The sequence below is a fragment of the Bos indicus x Bos taurus genome, chromosome 6 (genome assembly GCF_003369695.1).
Source record: "Bos indicus x Bos taurus breed Angus x Brahman F1 hybrid chromosome 6, Bos_hybrid_MaternalHap_v2.0, whole genome shotgun sequence".
NCBI lineage: Eukaryota > Metazoa > Chordata > Mammalia > Artiodactyla > Bovidae > Bos > Bos indicus x Bos taurus.
In genome coordinates, this window is record NC_040081.1 from 12523145 (window position 1) to 12537598 (window position 14454).

The 14454-nt window shown below is 39.2% G+C and overlaps 1 protein-coding gene across 42 annotated transcripts in view; it reads right to left on the bottom strand.

Moving 5' to 3' along the window:
- Positions 1-14454, bottom strand: part of ANK2 (ankyrin 2) — a 365297-nt gene that overhangs the window by 71998 nt on the left and 278845 nt on the right. For 21 of the 42 annotated variants that reach the window (XM_027543772.1, XM_027543778.1, XM_027543789.1 and 18 more), the window contains 2 exons: positions 13720-13792; positions 2999-3143 (listed from right to left, as the gene is read on the bottom strand). In XM_027543772.1, coding sequence (XP_027399573.1) covers positions 2999-3143; positions 13720-13792 — 218 coding nt within the window. Of the gene's footprint in view, positions 1-826; positions 839-2998; positions 3144-12459; positions 12514-13719; positions 13793-14454 lie in introns of all 42 variants that reach the window. The other 21 variants (XM_027543779.1, XM_027543788.1, XM_027543797.1 and 18 more) reach the window with 3 other exon arrangements.

Sequence of the window (14454 nt, forward strand, 5' to 3'; positions counted from 1 at the left end):
AATAATTACTATCTTAGTAAGCTGCAATATTTATTAGAAATTCAATTAATGGTGCTTTCAAACCTATTATAACAAGTGAATATCCCAAAATTCAATGTGTTTGCTTTAATACATGGGGAAGCTTCTGTGGTTCACTGTTATTTAGCTCTGCACTGACTCTGAATAGCACTTTTTAATTTGTAAGCAATAATAAAATAAAATGGAAACAAAATCCAACTAATCACATCTTGGTTGTGTTCCTATTCAATGTAATCAAAGTTTAGCTGTTTTTATTCCTCTGCATCCATATACATTTCGGGCATCAGAGTAATTTTTTCTATCATGTCCAACTATAAATAGGCTAATTACATTTCTTCTGGAGAAGGAAATGGCAACCCACTCCAGTGTTCTTGCCTCAAGAATCCCATGGACAGAAGAGCCTGGTGGGCAGCAGTGCATGGGGTCACAAAGAGTCGGACATGACTGAGTGACTTCACACAAACACCTTTCTTTTGGGGAAACTGTGCTAATGTTTGATCAACCACAAGGTGGAGCTGTGACAGTTAAAATAAAGTCGGGTGGGGGCGTGTCACAGACTTTCATCCTAGTAAAATATTCCTCCTTCTAGCTCAAATATTAATAGATACTCAATTTAATACATAAAAATCCTAATTTGAGAATAAATCCATAATTCTAGAATATAAGCAATCCTTGCCAAAACACACAAGTGTGCATGCATGCACGCACACACACACACACACACAATACACATATATTGAGCAGAGAGCAGGGAAATGTGGATGTATCCAGGAAGGTCATGTTTTCATGATATGCGATTAATACCTACCTGGGTATGGTACTATTGAAAGCACACCAAATAAAGAAATGAGAAGGAAAAAATGATTACCGAAAAAGATAACATATTCAATTGGCTAAGCAAAACTAAAAAAAAAAAAAAAAAAAGCAACCATGAAAATGAAATGCAGACTATAATGCCAACTCGGAAAGGATGAATGAATCTGGTGTCTTTAATGCAAGTGTGGCCCCGGACAACCGATCATGTCTTTTTTGTTTCATATCCCCTGTCTTTACAAGCTGAGAAGTATTCAGTTTAGGTAGAATCCTCAAACCACTGATACTCGTCTTATAGAAAGCATTGTTCTAAATCTTTCTCCATACTAAGTATTTCAAAGTCAGCAAAAGGATCAAGTTAAGCACTTATTTGTAACAAGAGAAATCAAGCTGAAAAAAAAAGGATTTTTGGATAACACTAATATGATTATTCACAGACTACTGTGAATTTTTGCAAGGCCATAAATATTTCATTGCAATTTAAAGTCTTTCAAGAATCTCAGATTGTAAGGCTCAAATCAATCAGTGTATCAAAATTCAGAATCTAGAACACTGACCCCTCACAAGCTCCCCTACCCTCACTCTCTGAGCAGCTCCCCCTATATCCTGATCCCAAGGACCCTCTCCATCTAAGTCACTGAAGCCAACGAGCCAGTTGGGTCTTCTTCCTCTTCCTCACACAGCCCATAAAATCTGTCATCATATCTGGCCAGTTTTGCCTCACTGATATATTCTCAAATTTTTCATTTCTAAAATTCTCTCCAGGATTGCTACCACCCAGGTTAAGAGTTCAAGTCTTGTCCTAGCTCCTCCAGCAACCATTGCAGCAGTATTTTCTCAGATGGTTACTACTGCCAGAGGTAGGTAGCCCTTTGACAAAGCCGCTGAATTCACCCTCTGTCTCCCTGTCAGAGAGATCCATCCAAAATGCAGACGAGGCCGCCCCTCCTTCACACTTGCACTCCAGCCGCGCTACACTGTTACACTACTCTGTTTCTCTCATACACCACAAGCCTTTGCTCACCTCACCAAAGCTTCAAATGCCCTCCCCGCCTCTCCTCACCACTATTACTCATCATCCCTTCTCGATCTAGGCTCATCGGCTCCAGGAAGCCTGAGCCTCAGGGATCCAGGTGCACTGTGGTACCACTGGCCTCATCTTTCATGCCATTAGTTATGAATTCAGCAATTATATCTTAATCATCTTTGTACCTCCAGCACCTACCACAAAGCCAGTCCAGAAGGGCACTTATATGCACATTGAATTAAAAAAAAAGATAGGAGGGAGGCATTAGTACTCAAGGAAAAAACCCAAGGTAGGCTTGTTTTTCCTAATTATCCCTTTAAAATGGACTAGGCTTTCAGGTATTTATTTCTTACACTCCACATATGCTGGATATAGCCAAAAATAGAGCCAATATTAAAATTATAAACCTGAGATTACTGACTGGCAAAAGATATTACATTATATAAACAATCACACACAATCTAAATTGGCAGTGATAGATGAGGCACCATGGAACGTTCTTAGTCAGTTTGTCGCAAAAAATAATAAACACCTGAGGTGCTAGTTAGTAATTAACCCCAAAATTGATTGTATGTTTCAGAATAAAATGTAAACCTCCCTGGATCTGGTGATAAAACCTGTTCTCCGTCAAGATTTTGCTCAGATTGCTCTTGGTATCCAGCCTCTTGGGGGATTCTATTCCATTTTTTTTCATAAAACAGTCAGTTCCAGGCAATGTTTCCTTCTCAATTTGTTATTTTTAAATCCTTCTTCACAGTATAGTTTGGTTCACAGAAATGATTCCACTAACAAAAAACCGCAAGGGGATTTGGGAGTACCTGTAACTGCCACTGAGTAAAGACTGCCCATAAGGCAAAACTGTCCTTTTAATTTGCCCCTAGAGAAAAAGTCGTAGATGATTGAAAGTATCATACTTTAACAGTTTAGAGCTCTTTATTTGTCACGACTCTGCTTCTTACAAAGTTAAACTTTCACTAAATGACTCAATCTCTCTAGGCCTCGGTTGCCTTTAAAACAGACACAAAGTTGTTAGAGAATACCATAAGATAATACACTAACTGCCCAGAGGACAGGATACCTATGAAGTGTCAATGATCCTGTCTACACTATCATCACAAAGGGAGCGCTTTCGGTGAATACCTGTCGGAGCGGCCCCCCTCCAAGCTGTAGCGCAGGTAATTCATCCCGTCCAGGAACTGACTGCTGGGGAGGGAGTCATCACCCAGCTCCTTTAGGTCCTCAGGTCTAAGGTACTCTCCCCCATCACCCGTCATTGTGTCATCACCTTGAAACAGTCAGAGAGAGATGGAGACTTACTTGTTGAATGTAGTATCAACTACAAAATACAATTATAATTGTGAAAAAAATCAGCATAATAGCATTGTCATCACTGAAATACTGCATACTGGAAAAAAAAACAGAACACATGCAATTAAAAAGTGCTGAAACTCGGGGGAACAATATTTGACTCATTTTCCTATTACTTAACAAGAAGAAATAATTACCTGAATTGGAAGTCTTTTAATTTTTAGTCAACCTTCTTTACTCATTTTTTATCATAATAGCTGATTTATAGCTTTATATTTAACTTAATAATTAGTACAATATGTACAACTTAGCTTCTGAATGTGGTTTCAATAATTTTATACACAGTAGCCAGCATTAACAGTCTTCATGTAATCAACAACATGCTAAGAAATATCTATGGCTCTAAAACAAAGAAGAAGTGTACTAAATGGAGTTAATACGGCTTATATACAGATATTAGCAAAATACGCACATTAGGAAAAGAACACTAGAACGAAGTGGGCAGATTGTGACATTTTAATAAACAATCAGGGATTTAATTTTAAAAACATTACAGAGCTTAGAAAGGATGCTTTGGGATGGCTTCCCAAAGGTGAAGTACCAGGGAAAAAGTGAGCTAAGTAACAAAGCAGTGGCAGAAAGCGATGACTAAGTGTTGTAGTTGTCATTTGGAAGCACAGATGGCGAGAGCACATTCCCTGCCCATGCACTGGAATAGAATGCTGTCAAAAATACAGATTTCAGGAAATTCAATAAATGATACCTCATTCACACAAATGCTCTCTATACCATTAATGTGCTAGAATGGGGGAATAATTTAGCTAAGAGAAACTATTTTTGAAGATCCTTGAAGGGTACTAATCACACAAAGCCTGAAAACCTATGTAAGGGAAAACTTGAAGGAATGTACTTCATTTTTATAAGTTAAACATTATTTTAATTTCTTCTGTTTAAAATAACTATTTCAAGTCAGCACTAAGTTATTTATAAAGACACAGCATCAAAGAACCATAAAAGCATGTCTTCAGCATTTCATCACTTCCCTGTATACATGATCAGAAGAGCCCATAATCAAAAGATTATTAGCTTTCTAAATTACTTAAAGCCAAAGACAGCTTGAACAAAAGATCTTCCAGTGAATAGAAATGCAATTTATTCACCACTGGAGGTTTTTCTCAGAATCATTACACTTAATATTTGGCAGTTACAAGTCTCATCATTAAAATTACTTTTTATTTTTCCTCAGTGAAATAATTATATTTTTATTTAGTTTTAGTTGAGTGAGGCTACCCAGAATAGTAATTAAAAGTTGAGTCTTTAAAATCAGATAGACCTGGTTTAAAATTCTAATTCTGCTACTTACTGGCCAGTTAATCTTCCCATGAGAGTGATACTAATAATCTATCTCACATGCCGGGGATCTGAATTAAATAATACATAAGGACATATTATAGAGTTCTAGGATATAATATTACTAGGTATTATTTTTGTTAATACAAAATGGTCAAAGTGTTGACACTCTGAAATATAAGCTAAACTTTATTTATGCAAAATAATTTTTGAAAATATATAAAGAAAAATGTAATTGCACTGCTTAAACAGTTCATAAATCTGGTAACTCTAATGAAAACATGAGTAAATTTTTAAAATTAATTTTGTTAAACTGGTTCCCCCTCAAATCTTGTATATAATCTCTTCTTCAAAGTGTTCTCTCACAAAATCAGATGCAGCAACAGCAGCAACCCACAGATAAATAACAATACAGATGCGCGTGAAATGCATGATGCTAGTTAACTTTAAGGACCAAAAAGGCCAAAGGAGGGAGATCTCTTGTAGTGCAGTGGGCTGAGCAGTGTCCCCCCAAAATTTCATTTTGTCAACTTGGAGCCCCAGGATGTGGTCTTATGTGGAGTCAAGGTCCTTCTAGATGTAAAAGAAGGATTTAGATGAGATCATACACGATAATTTCAAAAAAAGTGTTTTCACAAGAGAGAGAGAAGGACACAAATAGACTCAGAGGAGAATGCCATGGGAATGCAGATGTTAAAGAGATGTGTCTATAAGCCAAGGAACACCAAGGGCTGCTGACAGGCACCGAGGCTGGAAGAAGTGATCAAGAGTTCTTCCCTACAGCTCTCGGAGGTGAGCATGGTCCCACCATGGACTTCCAGCCTCCAGACCTGTGAGGGAATAAATCTGTGGTGATTTGCTGCAGTAGTCCTAGGAAATTCCAGGGAAGCTGCAAAAGGAATCGCTGAAGAAGGAATGGGAGCTAGTCAACTGCTTGGGGGCAACTGTGATAGGCAGCAGCTGCTGCTTCAAAGTTGCTTCAGTCGTGTCTGACTCTGTGCGACCCCACAGACGGCAGCCCACCAGGCCCCGCCGTCCCTGGGATTCTCCAGGCAAGAACACTGGAGTGGGTTGCCATTTCCTTCTCCAATGCATGAAAGTGAAAAGTGAAAGTGAAGTCACTCAGTCGTGTCAGACTCCAGGCAAGAGTACTGGAGTGGGTTGTGTGATTGGCAGAGATGAGTGTATTTTAAGGAGAGGCTGGTGTGTGAGGGGTCATGGAGGGCAGCAAAAACAGTATGAATATAAGAGTAACATGCATTACTTACTGAGAGAATACTAAGTAGAATGACTTAGCATTAGTCAGTGTTCATGTTGGCGAGCAATGGGAAGAATCTACGAAGAAAGTCGGTCTCTGAACACAGCAATGAGATCAGGAAGCTTGGACATTTTATTACAGGACTTGTGGGACTTTCCACTATTTCTCCCTCTTGTATAACTGGTAAGTCTTTACACAGGAGTATTTTTATGAGTCAAATAAGTTGGGATTCCCCCTTGGTTTATTTCTGGGAGACAAAAAGTTCTAAGACAATTCTAAGACTTGGCTTATTAAAACACAAGTATTGATTGGATATAAGCCTAAATTATTTCAGAAAGAAAATGCAAGTTTTGTTAACCTTTGAGAAAACTAAGTCTTATTTATGAAAAAGTAGAGGGAATGGCTGAATTCACGGTTACATATAAAACAAGCTATACTTCATGGATCCCTTGAGCAAAAGGCCTACAGAACTATTTAAAACCCAAAAGTGCTTGAATGTACTCTCTCATTCTTGCTCTATCCCCCACTCTACTACCCCAACCCTCCTCTAAGCTCCAGCAATCAAATAGTTGAGCTTTGCCTTCTAGCGTCAAATTCCTAATTTCACCCAGACTGAGGCATCCTACCCATCCCCAGAGTCAACAGGCTTTTACATTTCATCTTGCTTCTCATAATCTGTCAGCTCTCACCAGTCTCTTAGCAACCAAGATGGTTACAGAGAACAAAGACAAGTCACAATGAGCTTCAATTTCTTCTTGAAATTACTCACAAGTGAAAGCATTAGCCGCTCAGTCAGGTCCAACTCCTTGCGACCCCATGGACTGTAGCCCACCAGGTTCCTCTGTCCATGCAATTATCCAGGCAATAATACTGGAGTGGGTTGCCATTCCCTTCTCCAGGGGATCTTCCTGACCCAGGGATCAAACCTAGGTCTCCTTGCATTGCAGGCAAATTCCTTATCACCTGAACCACCAAGAAAGCCCCCAAATTACTCACAATTCCTTAATAAAAAGTAGGGCTTACACTTCAGGTTCTCTGTCTTATTCCTCCCCTTTTTCTTCCCCTCTTGTCATCCCTAAGTGGACAGAAGGTTTACGTGGTGAAGGAAAGAGAAGAGAATGTCACTGAGTCCACTCAGCCGGACTCACTCCCAGTCTGGAGAAGCAAGGCCTAGTGTCAGCAGTTTTACCTTGTACAAGATGCAAATGAACTTAGCCTTCCCCTCCTGTGCATGTAGTCATATTAAAAGACAGAAAGAAAGCAACTGGAAGAGGACAGTTTTATCAAATATATCAAACTGAGTGACTGTGGTGATAAGTCAATGCACAAGTGAAAAAGCCCTTATTTCACTGAGTTCATGAGAGAGTGGATGTCCTTTACATTCTCCCACATTTCTGCATTTTGATGATTTTATTACAATGCTATCTGCCTAAGACAGCTGCTAATTAAAAAAATTGCCTCCTAGGCTTTGTATTACCAAATGTGAAGTTCAAGGGTTCAGAGACCCCTATGGTGGCCTTGTGTCTATCCTGATGCTCGATTATGTTTCAGAGTTGCTCAGTCGCGTCCAACTCAACTCTTTGTGACCCCATGTTCTGTAGCCCACCTGGCTCCTCTAGCCACGGAATTCTCCAGGCAAGAATACTGGAGTGGAGGTCCTACAATATAGCACATGGAACTCTGCTCAACATTAGGTGGCAGTCTGGATGGGAGGGGAGTTTGGGAAAGAATGTATATGTATGTGTGTGGCTGGTGGGCTTCCCTGATAGCTCAATTGGTAAAGGATCTGCCTGCAATGCTGGAAACCTGGGTTCAATCCCTGGGTTGAGAAGATCCCCTGGAGAAGAGAAAGGCTACCCACTCCAGTATTCTGGCCTGGAGAATTCCATGGACTGTTTAGAATTCCATGGTGTTGCAAAGAGTCAGACATGACTGAGCAACTTTGACTTTCACTTTCATATATGGCTGAGTCCCTTTGCTGCCCACCTGAAATTATTACAACATTGCTAACTGGCTATACTCCAATATAAAATAAAAATTTTAAATAAAATAATAAAAAAGAGAATACTCAAGTGGGTTATGATTCCCTTCTCCAGGGAATCTTCCTGACCCAGGGATCAAACCCAGGTCTCCTGCATTGCAGATAGACTCTTGACCATTTGAGCCACCAGGGAACACTTACGTCTCAGAGAGAAATGGTCAAAGATGCAGAATCCCAACATGCTAGTGTCACTGGCCAGATGCTAACCCAATGTTGGAATTACCTGGAAAGGTATGTACTTAGGTACTATTCTCGCCATGAAACTCCTCTCCCAGGACATGTGTGCATAAACCATGCTATTTGATAGTGTCTGCAGTGTGGGATGGGAAGCAGAAATGTCTATAGAAATTAATGAAAAATAAGTCTGGGGAAAACATGATAGAGCTAATGCTTTAAATATTATTATTTAAATGTCTTATTATAAATAAGACAATCATATTCTTGCCTTTCAACATGGTAAGTAAGATGACTTCTACAGTCCAAGGCAAGCCTATCCCGGCCTTTAAACCCTCATCTTCTTTCATCTTCCTAAACTCCTTGTCTGCTAGATCCTTTATCTTCGACCTCTGCTTCTCTGCCAGCCCCTTCTTTCCTCAGAAACATCCATGTTTCTGCCCTCTTTGAAATACAGTAACCTCTTCCTCCAACTCTTAGGCCTTCTTTATTTCATACTCTGAGTCCTTTTCCTTTCACAAACAGAGGCTTTCTGTTTTTACAAATTAATCAGTGGCCAAGAGGTGACTTCTTTGCAAAACTACCCTTCTTAATTTCTCAGATGTAAACCCTCCCTGGTCTTCCCCCTTCCATCGGAGTCTTTCTTTCCAGTCTCCACTCTCCTTAAATGTTGATACTTCCCTTCCAAACTTTCTTCTTATTTGATACATAATCATGTATTTTTAAAACGTCAAAGATCACCTATATTTTGCTCACACACTTTCTGCATCCATCCCAAACCTCTCTCACAAACTCAACACACAGATTCAAATGTTTCCAGGGCTGCCCCACCTCAACTTGCTATAAGCGTCTCAGGTTCAGCACGGTGACCCCCGACTCATCTTCTTCCCCACCTTCCTCTCTATCCATCTGCTTCTCTCTGCAAATTCCCTACGTGAACACACAGTACAACTACTTCCCTACCTGAGCCAAGGCGGGGAAAAGGGATACAGGACTACTTTCAAATAAGATTCTGAATTTAAATACTTAACCCTTATTTGTTAGTTCTACTGGCTTGGAAAGAGTTTATGACAGAGTGGTTATACCCCAGCATTCTCTGTTTTATCAACTTCCTTATTTGTTGTAAAACAAATAAACAAAAAGCAAACCCTTTTTATTTTTTGCGTCATAACAAACCTAAAGTGAACTTCCTTTCTGTTTCTTATATTTGAACAACCCCTTCCCTGACATTACATATGTACTTACTTAACAGAATTCTCGGAGAAGGCAATGGCACCCCACTCCAGTACTCTTGCCTGGAAAATCCCATGGATGGAGGAGCCTGGTAGGCTGCAGTCCATGGGGTTGCTGAGGGTCGGACACGACTAAGCAACTTCACTTTCACTTTTCACTTTCATGCATTGGAGAAGAAAATGGCAACCCACTCCAGTGTTCTTGCCTGGAGAATCCCAGGGACGGGGGAGCCTGGTGGGCTGCCGTCTATGGGGTTGCACAGAGTCGGACACGACTGAAGCGACTTAGTAGCAGCAGCAGCAACAGAATTCTAACTTTCAGGTTTTAGGAGTTAATTTGTTTTTCATTGTATTCTCCAATTATTCCAAACAACTTCATGAAAACCCTTTCTACTAATTGTATAACATTAATGTATTGCTTGCTTTCAAAGTTTCCTGTTTTAATATCTGGAAACTAAAGAGTCCTCAGAGCTAGAACCACAGCCAGTCTCTACAGGGTGCAGATCACAAGAGAATGGGAACAGATACATACGTACAGTGGGAAGGGCCCAGGATTCTTCCTCCTGACAGCTCTTCACACTGCCAGGAAGAAGGAGGTTCTCTGAAATGTTCCTGAGGTCTCTCCCTCTCAAGACCACTTAGCACTTCTGCAGTTAAGTGTGTAAAGAGCTGAAATCTGGGGGCGGTGCCATCTTAGGGTCAAGTGTCCACAGTGGAAGTAGGTCAAAAGGCAAAGAGAGATGCGCCTCTGTATTTCATCCCAACGCTCAGCCACTCTGGATTTCTCTTGATTATCAGGACACATCATCCCAGAGAACTAGTGGAGAAGTTTGTACAAACCTCCCGCTCACAAATCCCTGAGTATAAGGGATACGTGGGTCACATTTCCACAAGTAATTTAGTTACACAGGTGTTATAATCCCAGAGCCCCATCATATAATTTACGGCTGGGGAGCTGAGTCAACAAAGGTAGGAAGCAGCTCACAATCCTATGAAGATGTAAAGGATTACACTGACAGCTTGGTTTTAGTCTGCACAGTAGAATATTCTTAGACTGAATTCCCATTTCTCTTCTTCTCCCATTTCTCTGCCATCCGACTTACTTTACATCCTGACTGAGCTATTACAGCAGCTTTCCAAGTGGGTTTAGATTCCACATCTACCACTTAGTAGCTCTGTGTCACTGAACAAACTACTGAGTATGTTTAAGCCTTAGCTTCCTCACACTTAGGTGAGTCTTTCTCACCTGAAAAAAAAAAATGAGGGGAAATCCACAGTTGATCTCGTACGGATGCTTTGGGGATGCGATAACGCACCTGGCACCGAGATGCTTACTGCTTTCTCCTCCCTCAGATGTCTGCTTTCCACAGCGAGATCTGTATGTCTTAACGCATCAGCCACACTGGCTAGATTATTTGCCTCTCTGTGTCCCCCTCTTGTACTTTCCTATCTCAGGACCTTCCATCCTGTTCCTTTTCCACGCCCTAAAACCTGCGCCACCCTCCTACTCAGCTCTCAGCTCTGAGCAAGTCCATGCGACTGTGCTGGGTCCTGCTCGTGATGTTCCCAGGCAGATATGACAAGCGGATGACATAGTGCCTTCAGTTATGCTTCATGAGTTTATACATTGCATCTCCATATATGTTCATCTTTGATTCTGCCATGGTACCGGTCATAGAGCTTACACACAATAACATGACTTTCACCATCTGTAGATTGGATTCTTGAATGGAAAATTCTGATTTCTTCACTATTGCAAGTTAGGCTGTTAGGACATCTATACTTGGCTTGAATACTCCTGAGTATTGATACACAGACTGTTATTAAAATGGTAGAGTTGTAAAGAAAACAGGGATTAGCTAATACTGTCCAAATACATGCCGCTGTACTTCACCCATATAAATGATGGTAGGTTCCAAGAAAACATTTTAAACTCACAAAAAATTAAAGGATTGGCAATGTCAACTAGTCAAACTCTTTTATACTAATTGTACTAAAATGTTACTTCACAATACTTAGCTACATTCTACACAAGAAAATTATTCAACTTGAATTTCTTAGTAGGGAAAAATGCTCTCTGGTGGCACTAACGGTGAAGAATCTGCCTGCGATGCAAGAGATGCAGGAGACTCAGGTTTGATTCCTGGGTCGGGAAGATCCCCTGGAGAAGGGAATGGCGACGCACTCCAGCATTCGTGCCTGGAGAATCTCCTGGACGGAGAAGCCTGGTGGGATGCAGTCCATGGGGTCACAAAGAGTCAGACACGACTGAAGCAACTTAGCACGCAGGAAGCCACAGAAAGCTTCCTCTCTCACCATGAAAGATATTCTTGATCATTCACCAATATTCCTTCAAGAGTTCTTATCACTAACAACTTTTAACATGTAACACTTTTAACAAAAGTATATAAGATGCTATAACTAGACCTTATGTTATGCAATGTGTAGGTTCAAGAGGTTGTTTCATACAAATGAAATTTCTAAAACCTCAGTACATACTTTGGAAGCATTAGCTATTGGAATTCTTTATCAAATATTTTAGAAATAAATAACTATTTTTAAATTAAATAATCACTACCTAATTTATCTCATTTATAAATTTAGATTTTCATGTAATAGGTTTCCTTAAAGTGGTACCACATGTATTTTGGAGTCTTCTTGATAGAGAAGATATTTTATATTATTCATTTTCCCCTATATGCCAAAGTCTCCCCTAAATTTTTAAAGATTACTTTATTCCTAGGTAATTAAAAAAATTAGATTATAATTACTAACCTATTTTTAACTACATCTAAAACGTAGCTTTATCCAAGAATGGTATGACTACATATTCAAGCAGTCTAATGAAGTTAATATGTTCATGCTAATTCAATGTCAACTTATCAAAAATTAATTTTTCTCTAAATTTGTATTCTAAGAAGAAATATTAATTTCTACAAATATTTCTATAGTGTCATTAGATAATGTAATTAGTTAATAGGTCTCAATAATAGTTTCAAATCATTAATATTATAGTATAAGCAATTCATGGCATTAAATTTCCAAGTTAATACAATCCACACACTCAAATACACATGTAAACAATTCCACTCATATTACACGTGCTATATAAAACAAAATCAAAAACAGATGAGTATTAGGCACCCAGATGTAAATATGAAGCAAGTTGCTTCTAGCCAGTTAAGAAAAATTAAAAGCAAAGACAGGCTTTCACTCCAACAATTTCCTCAAAAGGTACCTGAATCACTAAGAACTTCCCCATCAATAAAGTGGTCACCAAACTGTTTAAAAGCTGTTAACATGTAAGTGAAGATAAGAAAGATGATCACACAAAGCAAAATATAGTGTGCAAATACAAATTCAGAAAATTGGCAAGTATTAGGATGGAACACAAAATTATCATAATAAATACCTGGAACCATTATTTTTGGCAACATCTTTTAATTTGACCCAACATTTGTTTGTTCTTATCATAAGTTCTTACAAAAGTTGAGACAACTCAATGTCTGTCACTGATAAGTGAATTAATGAATTGGTTTCAAATGAGGGGATCTCAATGGAAAGTCTGACCTTATGATTTTATTGTGAAGAACCTAAAGAAATATCTTTAACATTTCTCCATAAAAGCAATTAGCATGGGGCCTACTACTAGGGCCAGTATGGCAATAGTTTTTCAAACACATACACTTGTTATGTGCATACATATGTACACATATTTTTCAAACATGTATGCCTGAAACTTGGTTATTCACTTTATTCATTCATGAATTTTTTAGGTTTTTCTTTTTGTTCAAGAAAAGTCAGCTACTCTAGAGAAGTACAGTAGTGGAAACCTGCTGGCTGGACCTCAAGCATAATGCCTCGTACCCACCCGAGTCCCTAGTGCTCCTCATAGAGCTTCTCAGAATTTTGAAATCCACTGGCTTAGGTAATTTTTATCAACTTTAAAACTATAGCAGGCACATTTTCCGACTTAAAGAATCAAATCTCAGATTTAATTTGTATGACTTACTGCTGTGCTATTTTTAACCTTCTCTAAGGCTCTTTTCCTCTGGATTTAAAGTCGATTCTGTGTGACTGAACCAATTAGAAAGCAGATATTTCTCAACATACCCTCAATAAAACATGCTTTAAGTTCTTTTGCTTTCAGGCATTTTAATAAAAAACATATTTTAGCATAGTTAAAATATACTAACAACAATTGTATTATCAGGTAGATATTTTAACAGATGGTCAATTTCCAGTTTCTTTCCCTTTTCCCAGTCCTGTTACTTACTAAGTCATTAAAGATAATATCAGTTGAAAATACATTAACAGAATCCTCCCTCCCCCCCAAATTGAAAAAGTAAATGTACTGAAACAAAGGTGAAAAAGTGACTTTAAGTGCTAAGATGTTGTCATCTAAACCCACTGTACCAGCTTAGTCCCTGAAAAAAAAGATGATTTCCTTCATGTAAGATCATGACAGATGTCATAGAAGATTGAATAAAAGTCTTACCCTCTTCATCAGAAACATCAAGAACCTCAGTCATGGTCTCAGGAACATTTAGCTTGTGTTTTTCAGTGATAGTCTGGAAAAAGAAAAATCATTACTGTTCAACTTAAAACAAAGGATTAAAAGAATCACAGAGGAGAACACAGTCAGTAGCATCAGCAAGTGATCAGGCCCTGAGCACGCCATCTTCTCCATGTGGACATTCTGGAAGCTTAGTCTCTTATTCTCCTTTACGGAAGTTCCTTTGTTCTTTCTGAAGATAAATGACCATTTACTCCAGTGAAGTTGTTAAGAGAAAGTTCATCATTTTGAGTTCCCATTTGCAAAACACATTCTTCAGCAATGGCATTAGAAGCCATGTGGAGAAAGCAGATTCGTGTTTTCAGGGCTTCCCTAAAATGGACTAAGTTATGTGTCTAGACAATCTTTAAAAAGCAGCAGTGAACACAGGCAATCTATTACAAACAAAACCATTGGTTAGAAGTTGTAAGCAATGTGACAGACTTGGGCAGAAAATGTGATGCATCTGTTCTGGACCAGAAGATCAACAGTGGACAGTCAATCATCCTTGTAGTCTTTTACTGGGCTACAATTCTGGCTTGCTGCTTAGTGGCTGCCCTCCATAATAGCACCCCAGAGCTGCCAAATTCTCTGCCTTCCAGCCCTGATGGACCAGGTAAGGTTATGAGACCACTCTCTGGAGTCTGGCTGCCTAAGTTCAGATTCTAACTTCATCAC